The 20,426-nt window shown below is 45.6% G+C and overlaps 1 protein-coding gene across 1 annotated transcript in view; it reads left to right on the top strand.

Moving 5' to 3' along the window:
- LOC146209302 (uncharacterized) overlaps window positions 1-20,426 on the top strand; it is a 46,975-nt gene that overhangs the window by 13,469 nt on the left and 13,080 nt on the right. The window contains exons 2-4 of the mRNA XM_084587383.1: window positions 6,031-6,170; window positions 9,510-9,598; window positions 14,047-14,133. Of these exons, the coding sequence (XP_084443509.1) occupies window positions 6,031-6,170; window positions 9,510-9,598; window positions 14,047-14,133 (316 nt within the window). The remainder of the gene's footprint in view (window positions 1-6,030; window positions 6,171-9,509; window positions 9,599-14,046; window positions 14,134-20,426) is intronic.

Raw genomic sequence — 20,426 nt, 5'->3', positions numbered from 1 at the left:
TGCAGCATACACACTCCTAACCAAAGCACACTGCTCCCGAAACACGGATTTGGACGATCTTGGTGGCTCTGCATGCCTGTCCATCATGCGGCTTTTCCAAAGACTGAGCAGTGCCATCAACACAAATAGATCGTAAGGCATGCCTGTCCATCATGCGGCTTTTCCAGACTGAACAGTGCCATCAACACAAATAGATCGTAAGGCACGACAGAGTTTTTGTCAGTTTTTGTCAGTTTTTGTAATTGTGTATGATGTAATCCTTTTTAAGAGTTCTTTGTAGTATGTCCCAAAAGAACACAGCATCACGGCACAGAATAAAACAATGATCAATAGTCTCAGGCACGTTACAGAGACGACAATTCATCGACCAGCGCACAAACATCTGCTTATCATGAAGAAATGCACACTGCAACGTCGCAGAAGGCAACGTCGCGGTGTTTAATTCGAAAAAGAACGTTTTTGCAGCTGGCTGAATGCACATTTGCCCTAACACGCTTTAGAACAGTGGTGTGCAAAAACCCCAGATAAGGCTGCCGATACAACGGTGTAGGGAACAAAGACTCTGTGAGAGCCTGGGTCATCTGCTTTCTTGAGAGGCTATACAGGTAATCTACAGGGAAACGCTCAGTGAGAAAATTGAAAGTGCCAGCAACCTCCTGAAGGAATTCCCATAAAGGCCCCTCACGCCCCTGCTCAGTAGGTGCGAATAAGTAATACAAATGGGGACTAAGACGCCTAATGAGCATAGTTACAAGAAACGAATGGTTTACTGATTTGAAAAAGAAAAAAAAAAGGAAACAAGTTGATGCACAAACAAAAGGACAAGGCCCACCCCACCAGACTCTAAGGGAAGGAACAAGTTGTCACGCCGTATAGGTTCCCATTGAGAGCGCCACCAAATGTTGCAAATATTCTGTGTATAACTTGTACCTGCTTCCTCGCACAATGCAGGACTTGAAGGCCATACGCAAGCTTTGCAAACAAAAATATGTTACAGACCTGTGCCCTAGCAAACACTGAGAGTTCCCTACCCATGCAAGCCTGTGTTTGTCGCCGCATAGGTACGATTTGTGAATCCCGGTAGGCTGCGCTGTTGCGAACTTGGTGCAATCACTATTCCTGAAGCTCTGGGCTTTAGAGATAACAGTGGTCGGGTGAATAAACCGGCGGTGGAAACTAGCAAAAGACGACTGGAAGATTGGTGGCTTAAAAGCAGAGAAGTGACATAATGTTAGTAATGTAGGAACAAAATTTAATAAATAGAATGGTGGTTTAGTTAACGATTCTAAATCAATAATTATGATATAGGGAGAAAAATGAGCATGGTAGCTACTGCTACCACCCCGTTTCAAAGGGGACACTCCTATATTCCATCCATCCATCCATCCATGCAACGGAACCCCTAGGTACTGAAGAGGACTGCAGTTCCAGCATATTCCTCCAAACTGGCTTGGTCTAGTGCCCCATTAGCCCAACCAAAAGCCTTTGGATGTATCTAAATTAAGAGCCGCGCCTGATACATCGCAGAACTGTTCAGTCAAGTGTAAAGCCTCAAGTACACTCTTTTTGTCAAAACAAAAGCGGGTGATATCGTCCGCGTAGGCCATTAAGCCAGAGAGAAACCACGGAAGACTGCACTGCTAATTATACTGAGACAGAGGGGTTACAGATATAAGGCAAACAACAGTGGAGACAGTGGACATCCTTGACGAACGGATGATTCCGGTGGTATTGATTTCGTTAGCTCCTGATTCACAATTAGTCTTGTATACGAGTTCATATAGCACATCCTTATGCCTTTGAGCAAAACGTCACCAATATTTGCATGCTCCAAGACCGCGAACAAGAAACCGTGCCAAATTTTATCAAACGCCTTCGCCAGGTCAATTTGAATCAGAGCTACTTGGCCTGTCTCATCTGATACTGTCTCGATTACTGAACGCGCAATATGGACGTGTGTTTGATTATTGCGCCCTCTGATACCTCATACCTGATGCGAATCTATCAAGTTCATAATGACCAGCTGCAGACGACTGCAAAGGACCTTGGCAAAAATTTCGTAATCAACATTACAGAGAGAATTTGGACGATATCCTTCAACAGTTTTCAACCGATTAGTATCTTTGGTTTTTGGGAATTGATATTGTGCGGCCTGAATAGAAAGTGGGAGGCAGGAAACCCATTTCCTAAGATGCTTGGAGAACGTCCATAAAAGCAGGCATTAGGCAAGGCGAAAATGTTTTATAGAATTCGCTAGTAATACCGTCTGGGTCAGGAGATTTTTGGCTCTGAAGGTCTGAAATGGCTGATTTAATTTCGTCTAAAGTGATGGGTCCCTCTACTACAGCACACTTCTCATCGTCTAGTCGAGAAAATTTCTCAAGTAAGGAAATAAAATCGGAACCCTGATTTGGATCTTTACAACTGCCGAACAACTTTCGGTAATAACCATAAAAAGCAGCAAGAATACTAGGAGCATCCCTGTATGTGCAATCCCCATACTGAATTTCCAATATTTCCTTCGTAAGAGCATTCTCTCTTTTATCACTCAGGGCCCGACATGAAGGTTGCTCGTCAAGAAACCTTCGAGTCCAAGATCTTATCAGGGCCCCCTTGTATCTTTCCGTCGCAAATTGTTGAAGCTCTGCTTTTACGTTAATAATTTCTTCAACATAGGCACCCGGGTTAGCCCTCTCTAGCTCATGTAGCTCAATTAGAGTGAGTCCAAGATCACGAAGGTGGTGTCCCTTCCTGAATGCGATTCTTGCAGAGGCTTCAACTGCCAAAGTTTTGGTCTCCTACTTAAACAAGTCCAATTTTTTAAAAATTGACATCATGACGTGACCATATGTCTTTCAAACAAGTAGTTACAGCACGCTTAAAGATTTCATCTGAGAGCAGACAGTTATTCATCTCCCACAGCTCTCATCGAGGGTGAAATATGTGCCGACTGTACCTCCCTACCTGAACAGACACTGAAGAAGATGGGCCGCACCCAGTAACCAAACACGTTTGCTGACGTGTCTGCAGAAACATAAATTCTGTCAAGGCGGGCATTAGAGGAGAACTGAAAATGAGTGAATGAATAGTGTCGCCTTTTTCCTGCCCTACATCCACGAGATTGCATTCACAAGCCAAATCGTTAAGTAATGCAGCACTAGGGTCATATCTCTTACATAATACTGATCGGTCCTCATCTCTATAATCAAAATTAAAATCACCCCGCCGGGGTGGCGCAGTGGTTACGGCGCTCGACTACTGTTCCCAAGGACGCGGGATCGAATCCCGGCCTCGGCGGCATCTTTTCGATGGAGGCGAAAAGCAAGGCGCCCGTGTGCTGTGCGATGTCAGTGCACGTTAAGAACCCCAGGTGGTCGAAATTTCCGGAGTCCTCCACTACGGCGTCTCTCATAGCCTGAGTTGCTTTGGGACGTTAAACCCCACAAACCAACCAACCAACCAAAATTAAAATCTCCCAACAATATAGGCCCCGCCGGGGTGGTGCAGTGGGCCCGACTACTGTGCCGGAGTTCCCGGGTTCGAACCCGACCGCGGCGGCTGCGTTTCGATGGAGGCGAAACGAAGTGGCGTCCGTGTGCTGTGCGATGTCAGCGCACGTTAAATATCCCCAGGGTGGTCGAAATTACTCCGTAGCCCTCCACTACGGCTCTTCTTTCTCTCTTTCCACTTTCATTCCCACCTTCCTCCCTTCCCTTACGGCGCGGTTCGGGTGTCCACAGAGCAAGTGTGACAGTTACTGCGCCTTTCCCTTCCTGTGAACCAATTTAACTTAACAATATAGTTTTGCGATCTGTGCATAAATGGTTAACTAATGACAGAAAAAAAGCCTTCTACCTCGGTGTTTTACGGGGACGTAAACAAATAATTCGCCACTGCACACCTGAGATTGTGAGGTCACAGCATATAAGTCACCCCTCGTCATCTATGCAATAAGACATGGCTGTCATCTCTAGCGTTTTGGTCAGGAATAGCATACACCCTCCGGACAAGCGTCTAGCGTGGCTAACAATAATGTTATATTCAGGCAAAAACGGTTAGAGAGCAGCTTTCGTCTCTGCATCGGAGGACAACTTCGTTTCCTTATTTGCTGCTACAGGCACACTCCATTTCCTAACAGATGCCTTAACTGCTGCTGCCTCCGACGATTACGCATATCCCTGACGTTAATGGTAGCGACTTGATATGCTGCGACGCTAGCGATTTTTAATATCAGTCCTTTTAAACATCATCCCCTGGAATGGGGTGACCCGCCTGCAAATTGGCACGCCTTTCGGGCAGACATCGCCCTCCTCTTTAACGTCACCCTTCCCGTGGCCTCTACACAGTGTGCCTTCTGGCCAGCACCATCGACAGACATCTCATCTTTTGCGGGACGCTTCAAAGCCACTTTGTTGTCCATGTCCTCCTCTGAAACACTCAAGGCTTCGGCCCACGAACCTGAATGGAGCACATCGCTCGCTGTCACACTGACAGCCGACAGATAACCGGACGCGCCAGAGATCGGCGCCACACACGGCTTACTGTTACCCTCCAACGACGAAGGAAGATAGGCGAGCATCCACTGGTAGTATCTTCTCAACTGGCTCCACAAGAGGCATATCCAGACGTCCTTCAGTGACAGGTGGTTCTCGTGCAGCAAGCACAGCACTCTGAGTGGCACTCACAGGCGGGCCCGGGTCCGGCGGTTCTGGCTCTGGAGACGCTGGTTCTTGATGGGCAGTCACTGCAGATTCTTTTGTATTGATGTGAGGTGCAGGGGGCTTCTGGTCCCCATCAATTTGGGAATCACGACTTAACTCACTGGTCACATCGACAACCTCTGACACATCCATGATATGATAGGTTACGCAGACACTTTTACACTGCTTGGTTGAAGCAAGGCTTCATATCTCCGCCGAGTGCTCTTCCACATAATGTGGTAGCTTACGAATGCGTGTTATTTAACAAACTAATGAAGTAATGACTGAGCGAGGAGCAAAATGGGACGTACGTGAACAAGAATCGAGTCGGCAAACGGGAATAATTAATACTATCACAGTAGTTGAGAAGCCTTACTGTTCCACATTGTTATTTGATATTTCGAAGGCTTTCCATAATAGCCGGAACTAAGGGCGTTCTTTGATATTTCGCAGGCTTCCATAATAGCCGGAAATAAGGGCCACGTAGGGGTACGCTAATAGAAAAAAAACAAAGAAGTGAATTCGACGTATTGAACCGTAAATTCAATAATAAATGTTTTTCACTAATTTCTTTAGTTAATTACGTAATTTTGTGGAAAGTAAAAAAGTTTCCGTGGAGCAGAAATATTGTCTCATCGGTTTTACCCAGCCGCAGTTTCCTGGCTTTTGAACCCTTCGCTTAAATGAAGTGAAATATTGTGCATGAAATGAAAAACGAGGCAGAAAAAAACTTAGGTGGTGACTGCAGTAGCAATCACAAATACAAAAAAACGTAGTAAAGGGGTGAACCTAAATTGCTACAGGCTAACAAAGAACGCAGTCTACGAAAGGAAAGGCGCTGCAATTTGTAGCACAAATAAGTGTTTGTTAGTCTGCTAGATGGCGACGGATACTCTTTTGACAGCAATGACAATGAATTGCATTATATAAGGAGATGTAGAGTGGTTTGAGGCTTGGTGAAGGTGTCGAAGAATGGGCAGGAGCGCCATGACGACATTTTCAGTGTAACGAAAACAAAAGTTAAAATAAAGTAGTCTTCGAGAAAGAAATTAATATTAACACCCATTTTATAGTACGAAATTTTTACTGTCGCTGGACTACACCTTGGGGCATGTTCATGGTTATCTGAACGACCTAGTGAAGTCCTAGTGCAGTAAATATGTCAAGGTTACATTCCACCTTTAGGAACCTTTCTGGGCATTTGAACGGCTTAAACAGCCACGAATAACCACAATGCGTTCTGGTTGCAGTAATGCTGAAAGAAGCTGCAAGACCATAGGCCAATCATTTATTTTTACGCCTTGTAAGCAATTTTTGTTCTTTGATATAGAGAATGAACACGGGAGACAAATTCTGGATCCAGCGAAAAAGTTACTCGAGTGAGAGAGATAAATGCGTGTACACTGAGAAACTGCTACTAAACCAGAAAGACTACATTTTCACCCTGAATTATCTATCTGGTGGCCAAAAGTAAGTACTGAGTACCGAAATGCTTTTTAGTGTATGTAAGCGGAACAAGGTAATTTTATTTGGGGAAGGGAAAAACTGTGTCATATCAATTAGTTGGTGGCACCCTTAAACCGACACGCTATGAGGGACACTCATTTTCAAAGAATATTGAAAACAAAACTATGTGCTGCATGCTCAAGCTTCTTTGTCGCGTAGCACGGCAAGATGTCACTTTGATAACGAGGCGTTTTATGCGAATCTACGAAGCAGGTTATAAAAAAAATTCGCTGAAGTAGAAGTGGCGCCCAAAACGCGAAGCCGCCGTGAGCCATGTTTTGTGGCAGAAACGGCGTATAATGTGAATTATAACAAACGTCGCATGTGACGCGCTCAGCGGTTTCGAATTTGCCTGAAAAGTTCCACGCGTTTGAATTATCTTATAGAAAAAAAAAATCAGTTTGCCGCGAATTCTCTTTAAAGGGACATTTTTGTTTGGCGAAACGCTTTGCCTGGTTGCTTTCCCTTCAAACAAGCGTAGAAATAATATGTAATAAACTTTGATGTTAAATTTATTTTCTATTTATCTAAAATCAATTCTAAAACCATCAAATTCAAGTTTTTAAAGAGCTCTTATAGCGAATATTTTGGTGACTTCTGGAGTTACGATGAAAAATCGGAAAATATATTCGCGCTACTTAGAATAATAAACTAAACACATATATTTTATATCAGTTATTGAGATTCAAATTGCTCACACTTCATTTATATATATTTCCGGACTATTTTGGCCATGTGTTTTTAGGCACCGACGGATGAACAAATTTTTCTTGATGCTGCGGGTATTTTTCATAACGAACGCAGTTAAGCCAACTTGTCTTGACCCGTCGTAAATTCATGGTCGTTAGAATTTGACGGGGGCCTGCAGCTGCACGCACCGGAAGGGGCTCCAATGTCTCCATCTCCGGAACGTGGGTGCCTGCTTTGAGCGTCGTCCGCTGGAAGCAGACGCGGGCACCTTTCTATAACGGAGGGAGCTCGGAAATAGAAGTTAAAGCAAATGCTTAGTACAAGCGGGCCCTTTCTTTAGCGAGTTACCTCATCATGACATCCGTCGCCACTCTGGTGTCTACAGCTCCCATGTGTGCGCCTTGCTATTTCGGGAATATCGAATAAATCGAACTTATCAACGCCAGTTCTTCAGCAACTGACACTGTTCATGCTACACAATGACTATTGGGACCGTATTCACGTCTATACGGATGGCTCGGTAACCCCTACTAGATCTGCATACGCCCTCGTCGTTTCTGCGAGACAAGCAAACATTTACCATCTGATTTCGCATAAGACTACCGCTACTGGAGCAGAACTCGCTGCATTTCGTACAACCGTAAAGTATATCTCTGAACAAGCTCCTCAAATATGGGCTTTGTTCTGTGATCCCAAACCTGCCCTAAAGTGTCTTCAATTGGTCTTGAGCCATGGCGACCATGGACAACTTGTAGCGGAGGTTCGACATCTGTACCACCGGGCATTAAAGAGGGTCGCGCAATAATATACCAGTAGATACCGGGACATAGTAGCATTGACCACAACTTAGCTGACGAGGCTACTAGATCGGATCACAATACAACGAACATTGTCAAATTACATTGACAAGAGCCGACGCATCAAGGCACCTTCGAGTGATGGCCCGAAACGCGACTATAGACAATCATGGTCTACACCTGGAGGCTTGACGTCCAGCTCGCACCACTTTGGCCAGTTACTTCAACTGCAGGTGCCATTCGGCCTCCCCCGCTATGAGGCTACACCGTTGTGTCCCCCGTGGCTAGGAATTACATTTACAAATGCCCATTTGCATACTACCGGAATGGGAGACTCTTCAACGTGTGAGTAGTGCGGGTGTGTTGAAACTATTGCGCACATACTTTGTGACTGCCCTCCCTTTGAGCTTGAGCGTGCCTTCCCTCGCGGCTACAATCCGCCGCTTGGACTCTCTCTTTCTTACTGAAGCCAGGACTCTGCTGAAGCTAAGATTCTGGGCTCTTGGACAACGCCTGCATCAGGATGAAAAACTTGGGGTTGATTTATAGACTAACTTTACGCTCTCTACCCCATTTTACTGTAGATCTCTGGACATGTGACAGACTCCTTTTCTTGGTGTTTTTTCTTTCCTTTGGCTCGCTTTGTTCCCCTCCCTACGTGTAGGGTAGTCTACAGGGCATCGCCTGTTTAACTTCCCTGTCTTTCTATTATATTTTCTCTTTCTCTCTCTGAAATCTCGGAAGTTGCCTGGAGCACGTGCGCATGTGTACGCACGCATATTATACCCAATGCGGACCAGAGGTTACGACGCTGGATTAATGAGTAGGGAGACAAGGGCCCGAGAGCCGGAAGTGCCCCGTGTACTGAGTGATATTAATGCCCATTAAATATCTCCATGCAGTCTGAATTATCCGGAGCTCTCACTATGACGTCCTTAACAGCTTGATTCGCTTTGGGATGCTAACACAACTAAATCAAATACGGAGAGAGAGAGAGAGAGAGAGAGAGAGAGAGACTATGACTTCTTCGTCGAATAGAGCGAAATGTCAACTGATATCTCATACGAGGCTAATAGTTTTAAGGCCACATATCAATGAGAGTGTAAAAAGCGCCAGCGCTTCGCAAGTAGGTACGTCCGCTGTAGATTTTAAGGTGAAAGCTTTTAACGGCTCATGCTGTCGTGGACAAAATATAACCCGCTTTTGCGGCGGCTATGATTGGCCGAGGCGGGATGACGTCATAGAGGTCTCGATCGATCGCAGAGCACCACCACAGTATGCGCGAATGCGTGCCTTATATGGCCATACGCCAATCAATAATCAGTTACTAATAAATGATTAATATTTTAACACTTATATTAGTAACTATTATCAAATTATGTAGTTCAATAATTAAATTGTCCCCGACTAATCAATAAGGTAAATAATCAATTACCTACCTAATTATTAACTAATCAATTATTTGATTAATGCCTAAATAATTATTATTTACTAATTCCTGCCAGTTGCGCAGCAGAATACGGCACTCAGGCTTTCGCCTTTCACTACTTTAGTGGTTAAAGTCGCTCGTAATTTTTTATACTGGAGGTGGCTCTCGCCGAATTTTACTTAGCATTACCTTCTCACAGCTATGTGCAAGCCGCTTCCGCTGCACAATAAATATCCTAAGATGCTGGAACAGTTGGTAGCAATAATAAGCACTGCTTAAGAACACTTATATAGGAAAGTCATGTGACTAAGACAACGTTCTACATCAAATCGCTGGCGTCTGAGGACAGAAATGGGGCTGCTGATCTGTCTTCGCATTTTCTTCCAGAACCGTCATTACTTCTCATGGGAAGCTGCATATGTATACAGAACAAGGTGGTGCTAGGAAATCTGCAATGGACGTCATCGAAACAAAAGGTGTGTATGTTTGAGCTATTCCATTCATTTAGAATGCCCAGAGGTTGGCGCTGCAGTAAGTCTGACTTCCACCTTAATTACAACTCATTACAGCTGTGAAAGTTGGCTGACAACAGCAAAATTTGCATGCCGAAACTTACGTTCGAAACAAATTCTTAATAGGAAGCAAACCAAAAGCAAACCGGAATTATTTCTGGTTAACATCCCTGCCATTCGCCCTCCTTTTCCCTTCCTTTTAATCAAAAGCTAGGCACTGAATTTGTCAGCGACAACTCTGTCAAGTTCACAGCGAATGAGAGCGACTTCACAAACGGGAAATAGTTTAATGTGGAAAGTTGGGCGTGTTGGTACATAGTTCTCAAAAAATAGCAGTGCCAAAAAAAAAAAAAAGGTAGGGACAAGGACGAGATGACAAGGACGGGCGCTCGTCTTCGCCCTTTCGTTTTTCGCGCTGCTATTGTCTGGATACATAGTTTTCACTTATCTCCTGCACAAAGTTTTTCAAATTTTTCTGTTGGCTTTGTGGTTGCTTACAAGCATGTGTGTCCAGCTCTGGTTTTGTCAATTGATTGAATAAACTTCAGTTATGTTTACGTGGTCGTCAGCCTCCTCCTCCCTGAGAACGAGTTTTTTCCGCTAGTTTTTCCTGTAACCATTCATGAACTGGCACAGCAAGCTTTATGCTTCTTTAGTTTATAATGCGTAACTGCATTTTAAGACCCCGTCTTGCATTTTCGGCGCTTGCGCCTCTTTAACAACCTCAAGTTTGTTTTTGCTGCTAGAGCACCCCGAGGCACGTGTGCATCATGTCAACTGGGGTATTGCAGCTGAGTGAGTCGATTGGGAGCCGTTTAGCATATGCATGATATGCGCCACAGTTCCACTCCCCCTCATCTTCACCAGCTGGTCGATACCCCCTGCAAGGCTAAGGCCTCTCTCATATCTCTCCAAATGACGTGGTTGTTTGCTAGCAGCATCTACTGGACTCGTGAAAACCTTTTAATCTCATTCATCCACCCAACGTTCTGCCGCCCCCTGGTACGAATTCCTTCCCTTGAAATTCAGTCTGCTACCCCTTAGAGACCATTGTCTATCTTGCACTAAAATTACATGACTTGTCTATGCCCATTTATTCTTCTTAATTCCGACTATTTATCAGAACGTTACTTCTCCCAGGCAGGCAAGGCCCAAGACATAAATTTTGGAAATTCATTATCTACACTATGCTCTGCACACTATACGATTCCCGTGTAGAGTAAGACTCATGCCTCGCGCATCGTGCAACATGCGACCTAACTGACGAGAAGTTTTAGAATTTCGCCAAAGATTTTGCTCTTCAAGGAATAAAAGTCCAAAATTTTGCCCCCATGCACTCATGACATTGCTCATGACATGACAGACCACACCTGAAGGTTCTGTTGGGGGCAATGAATTTCTCTAAATGGTCAACCCAGATCTCCCGTCGAATGTTTTAACGTCATTCCAACACTGTTTCGAAGTGTCCACCTCCTGAGATACATAAACACTATTGCGTAAATAAAAAGCACTCGAGCAGAAATCGAAGAGCTCTTCTCTCTGTTGCCGGTCGGGTGCACTACCTATACAGCATTCATGAGTATTTTGTTTTCCAGCGAGACAAGCTGTACACGCTGAGCCCGGCCAGTGGCTGAGCTAGAGCTACTGGACGACAAAAGCATCTAACCACAACCGCACTGCTGTATGCAGCTGACACGTTTAAAAGGGTGGCGAGGAAAACCATTGCGTCGCTAACGGAAACCAGCCAAACTGAAGGTCACTTTTATCTTCTTAGGCCAAACTATGTGCTATGCGGAAACGACATGCTGAGGGTTTTAGTTCGACTTTCCGGTTTTCTCAGGATGTGGAGATTAAGTAGGGAATTATAGGGTCCTTTAGGGAGGTTGAGTGTCCGTAAGGTGTCGCACATTTTAGAACTCTAACGCTGCACACGCCCCATAGATTTGGCTGCCCGTACCTACTTGCAGTTGTAGAGCCCGCAGCGGTGTAGGAAGCGGACCCGTCTCTTTAGCATGTTGATGCATCGGTCTACTATGGACCGGGTAGAGGCATGGGCAGTGCTGTATAATCCCCCTCCCCCCTTTTTCCCATACTGCGCATAATAGATGCGCCGCTACTTGATTAAGGAGCCATATCGTAACAAGACTGTGCGATTATATTAATGTAACTAAACAGAGCACCATAAAAATAATACATGACCTGTTGAAACGGCATTCCCGAGGCACAACTTTTAGCTTTTCTTAATTGCGTTACTTGTCGAACAGAGTGGTATTAAAGCACGTTTTAATCTCCGACTGTTTAGGCTATGAGCAGTGATGCTGAGATAATTCAGGAAATGCAGCGTGCATATTGCTGTGCGAGCTTCGTTTCTACAGCATGAACGAGGTATCTGTACATTTGTGTAGCCTGAATTGAGTGCGATATGAGGTCCATCATGAAGCAGAGAACAGATATGATGTGCATGCAATGCAGAATTAAATGAGTGTATGCGTCTCGAATTTCAACCCTCTTACTCCAGGGAAACTTGCCATCTTCAATGACCTGTTGACCCAAAAGAAGCTACGAGTGTCTCCAGACGAATGCGCTGTGCACCGAACCCGACCGTTGCAAATTGGTTACGATAATCCGTACCTCAGTGCCAGATATTTGCAAACGCGCATGGTGTGAAGAGCTGCTGCCGAGCTACCCCATTCGTCAAGGAAAGCCACGCAAGCTGGACACACGAATGAATGTTCACGACAATGTTGTTGATAGTATAGCACATCGTTTGAATTCAGCCTTTTTAGGGCCCTGCAGGGCGACTATGGTGGTCAGTGTCCCGCCCATGCATTCCGTGGCGCCTGAAATGTCACCGTGCCACAGAAAGCCTTCCCGCACTACAGATTTCCACCTCCAGCCTTGTAAAGGGGACCCACTTCCTCTGCGCACCAATATAGACGGCCATTTGTGCCGTGTGGTGCGGTAGGCACTTGGGGATGGCTAGCTTTCGTCAATCATTACCCTACTGAGTCTCGAAACAGGGATCTTGTCAATGGCCGAAAAAATGTGGCACCTAAAACACATCTAGCTCTGCATGTGCAACTAGCGGGTGTGACGAGACTATAGGCTACATTCTTTGTGAGCGCTCCATATACAGTGCGGAAAGACTATGCCGTGCGCTGGCCGTACACACACACACACACACACACACACACACACACACACACACACACACACACACACACACACACACACACACACACACACACACACACACACACACACACACACACACACACACACACACACACACACACACACACACACACACACACACACACACACACACACACACACACACACACACACACACACACACACACACACACACACACACACACACACACACACACACACACACACACACACACACACACACACACACACACACACACACACACACACACACACACACACACACACACACACACACACACACACACACACACACACACACACACACACACACACACACACACACACACACACACACACACACACACACACACACACACACACACACACACACACACACACACACACACACACACACACACACACACACACACACACACACACACACACACACACACACACACACACACACACACACACACACACACACACACACACACACACACACACACACACACACACACACACACACACACACACACACACACACACGCACGCACGCACGCACGCACGCGCACACGCACGCGCACACACACACACACACACACACACGCACGCACGCACACACACACACACACACAAGAGAGAGACAAAGGCGATGCTGCACTGACAGCTAATGATCTATACCCGCATCGTACTTGTCTATATTGTGCGTCTTCTGTGCATTGTCGTCTATTCAGCTGCGTGTTAATGATGCCTGAAGACCAATTAGCTCAACGTTCTACTGCGTTATTGTAGTGAAAGATGAGGTGGGCGGAGGAGATTAGAAAGCTTCTGGGAGCAAGGGGATTCCAGGAGGCACACGACAGGGATAACTGAAAAGCAGCAACGAACGTGGTATAGGCCGACAACGATGATTATTCAGTGGTGCTTGGTGGCGCTAAGGCGCAGCTTTCTTTTTCTACCACTGGCTAAGAACTTCTCGAGTGGCAGTTCGACTTTGTTAGGAAGTGACACTGCAATCCTAATCATCTGGCCTTGTGCACCCAGATCGTGTGTCTTTCGAGCACTGAAGGTACAATGTCTTACATGGTTACGATGGTAGCAGCCATATACCCCTCTGACTTTTTTTTTTTTTTTTGCATACACTGAGGTGCCTAAGTGAACGCCCCAAGACCGTTATTTCGCTTATGGTTTTCTTAGTTTCAATTGTGTTCGTTAAATTGGTTCTTTTCCAGGAGGAGGCAATAATGTCACATATACGCTTCAATACTGGGACGACACTGATTTATGTATGGTTGTTACATTTGAAGATAAAAACTCTGGTAAGTGCGCGACTCTGGTATAAGTGCAACCGGGTGTCGGGACCAATGTTTAACTTGCAAATGCTGCCCGCGGGTCGCTTTTCCAGACTTATCTTGACTGTTGACCATATAGAGTAAAGCCGGCTTCCATTAACTTCTGCTGAGCCGTTCAGTCTGCAACCAGCAGACGCAAAGCTGGAAAATCGAGCAGTGTTCGAACGGCCTGCGACTGTCGCTTTTGGTAGAATGCGACCATTTGCGACTGTCGCTTTTCGACCAAAACGGTCGCACGACCTCAGTGATTCGCAAGAGCGATCGGGCCTTCAGACTGTGGCACCCTTTTGCGCTGTGCATTGCACATCGTCGTCGCCATCAATTTCCACCTGTGCGCAAAAACTCTTGCACCTGATCCTCGGTTTAGCTATACGTCAAATCTTACCATTTTTAATCAGCACAAATAACAACTACTCTGATGGCATTTTGCCTTTGAGGCTCATAAGGTCATTACAAGTACAAGGGTAAGTAGAAGTACAAGCTAAATAATCTCTGGTGTTCGAAATTTCCGGAGCCCTGTACTGCGTTGTTTTCAGGCTCAAGGTGAAATGCGCAGTTGAATAACCTTAACCCAAGTGGTCGAAATTTCCAGAGCCCTGTACTGCGTTGTTTTCAGGCTCAAGGTGAAATGCGCAGTTGAATAACCTTAACCCAAGTGGTCGAAATTTCCAGAGCCCTGTACTGCGTTGTTTTCAGGCTCAAGGTGAAATGCGCAGTTGAATAACCTTAACCCAAGTGGTCGAAATTTCCAGAGCCCTTCGCTATGGCGCCTCCCACACAAGGACATATTTGCGGCGCCACATGACCTAGGAAGTTGTAAAGCGGAGTAGTGCTAACGCTTTAAAGGAAATCAGAAACCTTAGAAGCTTTCCTCCTCCTTACATTGGGATTACAGGGCATATATCTTGAATAACACGAGGACGCCAATCAGAGTATATTGTCACCGTCAAACATCCAGAGCAGCCGAAGTAGATTTCCCCAGGAAGAAGCTATAGTAGCGAAATGGGACGCGGGCAAGGCAGCCTGGAGCACGAGGGAGAAAGACAAATAACCACCGGGATCACTAGTATAACTAAGGCCAGATAAAACGCCCGGTAATGCAGTCCGGCCGTATGACGGCGCCACGAGATTAGTTAGGAATGCGGCAGTTACACGACGAGGAATATTTTTCTACTTGCGTGCTCTCTTCAGGGCTCGCTTACAGAGCGAAGCATACAAGGCGTATAAAGTGTTTTGTATTCTCGCATTGGGGGTTTGCAAGCTGCTGCGTCTGTATATATATTTCATATGCCTTCTCCCACATCGTCACCCATCATGACCTTCTTTCTTCTCTCCTTCCCCTTCCCCAGTGCAGAGTAGCAGGCCAGATTTGAATTATTCGGGCCAACCTCTCTGCCTTTTCCTTTCAATAAGTCCATCTATCTATCTATCTATCGCATGGGGGGGTGGGGGCATACCCTAAATTGCGCAGCGACATTTTAACGAATTGGGAGGAACTCGCGCAAATAATTTTCTGCTATTGCAACGTATACCGCTTCACAGTAGTCGGCTTGCTTTCTGTATAAGGCTAAACCCAGTGCTCTTCCCTGTGTGAGCCAAGTCAATAAATGTCGTGGCCGCCTACTATCCTTTTAACCATGAAATGTGCGGTGCCATTGGCGTTTAAGCCTTCCTTGGTGTTGAACAGTACTAAGGTTACGCAGAACAGTCATGCTAGACCTTCAAAACAAAATACTAGTACGGCTTGGCGTGCATCAGTTACCTGCGTTCATCCAGAATAAAAATGGCGCATGGAACCCTCCAAGCACTTTGCCCAGTGTAAGTTGTTCACTGCAGAGAGAACAAAATTTATGTAGGAAATCGGAAATTTTTGTTTCTTCCATATAGAAAGAACTAGGCTTCAGCCTTCAAGGTGAGTGCTCTTGTCGCCGCCGGTGTTTCTAGCGAGATATACGGCAACGCGGAAATAAGTCTTAAGCTCTGTTTTGAGCCCGTATAAAAGAACTACAACCATAACTGTCGCTATAGTACGTCTCAGTGATGCAGGTAAAATGGAAAACAAAGTGATGAGACAGGTACAAAACTGGTGCAACGATGCCATTTTTTTAATTATTGTGATTCGCTGTTCAAAGCGCATTCATTGGCATAACGAGGTTGCCCGCTAAGTAATGTGCATAACTTCATGGTAATTCCACCCGCGCGGGCTTATCATCATCATCATCATCATCATCATCATCATCATCATCATCATCATCATCATCATCATCATCATCATCATCATCATCATCATGCTGATTATACCCACTGCAGGGCGAAGGCCTCTCCCATATTTTCCCGCTTAACCCGGTTCTGTGCTAGCTGCATCCACTTGACCCCCGAACTTCTTAACCTCATCCGCCCATCTAACTTTCTGCCGCCCCCTGCTACGCTTTCCTTCCCTTGGAACCCAGTTTGTTACCCTAAGCGACCATCGGTTATCCTCTCTTCGCACTACATGTCCTGCCCATGTCCATTTCTTCTTCTTAATTTCCACTAGAATGTCGGTAACTTGAGTTATTTCTCTGACCCACTCTGCACGCTTCCTATCTCTTAATGTTACCCCTACCATTTTTCGTTCCATAGCCTTCTAGGTTGTCCTCAACTTAAGTAGAACTCTCTTGGTTAGCCTCCACGTTTCAGCCCCATAGGTGAGTACAGGCAAGATGCAACTGTTGTATACTTTCCTCTTGGGCGATACCGGTAAGCTGCTAGTCATAAAGTGTGAGTGCTTGCCAAATGCGCTCCATCCCAATCTTATTCTTCTTGTTATTTCCTTTTCATGGTCCGGATCTGCGGTTACTACCTGTCCTTAGTAGACATATTCGCCTACTACTTCCAGTACTTCGCTACCTAATGTAAACTGTTGTTCCTTCCCGAGGCTGTTGAACCTTACCTTATTCTTCTGCATATTGATTTTCAAGCCTACCTCTATACTTTTTCTGTCTAGGTCATCAATCATTATCTGCAGTTCATCCCCCGAGTTGCTTAGCAAGGCAATGTCATCCGCAAATCGCAGATTACTAAGGTATTCTCCATCTACCCTTATCCCTAACTGCTCCCATTCCAAGTCTCTGAATACTTCCTCTAAACAAGCTGTGAATAGTACTGGGGAGATTGTGTCTCCTTGCCTAACACCTTTCTTTATGGGAATTTTGTTACTTTCTTTATGCAGAACTATGGTTGCTGTGCAGCCACTATATATATCTTCCAGCACTTTCATGTACGGCTCGTCTACCCTCTGATTTCGCAATGGGTGCATCACCGCCGAGGTTTCAACTGAGTCAAATGCTTTTTCGTAATCAATGAATGCTATGTATAAGGGCTGGTTATATTCCGAGCATTTTTATATCGCCTGATTGATGGTATGGATATGATCGATAGTAGAGTACCGTTTCCGAAACCCTGCTTGATCCTTTGCTTGATTGCAGTCTAAGGTTGTCCTGATTCTATTAGCGATTACCTTAGTAAATACCGTATACGTAACAGAGAGTAAGCTGATTGGTCTGTAATTTTTAAGGTCTTTAGGGCCCCCTTTCTTATGAATGAGGATAATGGTTGCATTCCTCCATAGTTCCGCCGTCGATGACACCAGGCAATGCGTAGAATTCCTCGGCTACTTTGACTATCTTGTCCATATTCGTGATGACGTTGCTTGCCTTGTCCCTTATCGCATACATCTGGTTTTTGCCGATGCCCAATTTCTTCTTTACCGCTTTTAGGCTTCCCCCGTTTTTTACGACTAATTAAGCGACCGCTATTTAACATGCGGTGAGATTGGAAACTGAAGAAAATTACGGATGTGTAACCGTGGAGCGAACCTTGCCGGCTTGTAATTATATTCGTGTTTTTTTAATTCCAATTTTTAATTTCTTCTTTACAGCATGCTCAATTTTCGCCATGTTATGCTTCCTTATATCGGCCCCCTTTCGCTTATTGATTAGCTTTGATATCTCGGCCATTTCGATCTGGTCTGTTGGATTGGAAGCTTTCATACTCTGGCGTTTCTTAATCAAATCTTTCGTCTCCTTAGACAGCTTACCGGTATCCTCTCTTACTATCCTACCGCCTACTTCTACCGCGCACTCAGTAATGATGTCTCTGAAATTATTGTTTATTGCTTCTAGGGTAATGTCGCCATCCTCGGTTAGAGCTGAATATCTATTCTGTAGCGAGATCCTGAATTCTTCTGTCCTCCCCCTCACTGCTAATTCGTTGATGGGTTTCTTTCTTACTAGTCTGTTGCGTTCCTTCTTCAGATTTAGGCTAATTCGGGACCTCACCATCCTGTGGTCACTGCATCACACTTTCCCGATTACCTCTACATCTTGCATAATGGCGGGGGTTGAACACATTATGAAGTCAACTTCATTTTTAGTCTCGCCGTTAGGACTTTTCCATGCCCATTTCCGTTTCTTCCGTTTCCATGTCCATTTTCGGTTCTTCCATTTGCGGGCTTATAGTGGCACTAAAAATGTTTTGAAGAAAACGGCATTTAAACCTCAAATGAAAAAAATTGGAGGATACTGATAGATTAAAACAAAAGCAGCAGATATTCGGCGGCTACACAATATGCGCATGAACTCGGCAGCAACGATTGTCACAGAGATGAAAAAGAAGGCACGAAGCTGGTTGGTCTTTTAAGGTGCGAACTCCGAGGTGTACATTCTACTATGGGGCTTTCATTCCGCCGAGAAGTCACTGCCTTTCTTGTGCGTCCGTCCAGTCTTCATCACGAACATGCCTTTTGAAGGGGGCAGTTGGTAAGTGAGTGTCGACAATATGACAGGTTCAACCATATGTCACGGCCGAATTGGCAGGATTTGACAACTTGGGGACTCTTTGAACTCCGAATCAGGAATGGTACTCCCAGGCTATTTAGACACGGTCGTCATCATCATCAGCAAGACAATACCAACTGCAGAGTAAAGGCCTCTCCCATATTCCTGTTTTAACACGGTCCTTCTGCATCCACTTGACCCTTTGACTCCACCGACCCTGGGACTTTCTGCCGCCCCCTGATGTGCTCTGCGTCCCTTAATTAGTATCTGATTTATTACCCTTTTTGACCACCGATTGTCCTCTCTTTGCACTACATACCCTCCTGCCAATGCCCATTTATTCTCCTCGATTTCGTTAGAATATCATAACTCGAGTCATATGTCTGACATACTCGTCACGCTCCTTATCTCTTTAAGTTACACCGACCATTTTCTGTTTAATATCTCTCTACCTTGTCCTCAGCTTGAGTAGAGCCCTTTTTGTTAGCCTTCGCTTGGCTTTATCCCTCTCAGAATTGCACGAACAGTAATCAATTGCTCTCGGGTTTAACAAAGAGTAGCAATTAGTTTCTCCTCTAGTTTGGAATGCACCTTTCTATAAACTACCAGCGTGGGGAGTAGGATGAAGAAGAATTTTATTTAATTCAAAGTAAGATAGACATTCCCAGGAGCCCTTAGTTCAGGAGCCCTCTGGCTGCTCTCTCTAGCTTGGCCCGCTCGACCAGTTGTAGCTGATCTGCGGGTTGCGTGGCCAGAAGGGCGGCCTCCCAGAAGTAGGGGGTGGAATTTTGGATGTGTGGTACGTGGATGAGATGTGGACGTTCCCATAGGTAATGATAGAGAGTGGGTGGGGTGGTGTTGCAGTATGGTAGGAAGTCCGTGGGGGGAAAGATGTGGGAAAATGGAGGCGATGGGAACGAATGTGTCTGCAGTTGTCTAGAGTACGTGCTGTCGATTTGAGTGAGCGTGTGATGTGGTGGCAGGTACGTCAGCGTGGGGACGTGATGTCACGAAAAATGCGTAAGTGCCTTTTCCCTCTCACTCCCGGAGCGGGCGCCCCCTCTCGGGACTTCATCGTGTTAGCCGCTGGCTAAGCAGGAACGCGGGATATCAGTGCACATCCCTTTCTTAAGAAGCCTCCCGAACGCAGAAGAGGGCACGACGTGATGTTTTCTTCTCCAGCCGTTCAAGTATCGAAGATGGGCCGTGGAGACTTATCCCGCGTGCTCGTCTCGTTCAGCCTCGGAGTTATCCACTGTCCTGGCGTAGTGAACAATCGCTTATAACCTTGTTGGTTAGTCGAGCAAACTGGACACATTACCGTCTTTAATTGCTAACGGGTGCCGTTGTAATTGCAACAATAGGTGCCGGTTTGTCGTTAGCACGTGTTTTTTTCCCAAGAGCTCGGTCTGGGGGCCTGGGGTGCGCTCTCTAGTGCGCTCA

Source organism: Amblyomma maculatum, chromosome 1 (assembly GCF_055883805.1).
Source record: "Amblyomma maculatum isolate TAMU_Amacu chromosome 1, ASM5588380v1, whole genome shotgun sequence".
Lineage (NCBI taxonomy): Eukaryota > Metazoa > Arthropoda > Arachnida > Ixodida > Ixodidae > Amblyomma > Amblyomma maculatum.
The sequence above is the reverse complement of the archived record's forward strand: the minus strand, read 5'-3'. Positions and strand labels throughout refer to the sequence as shown.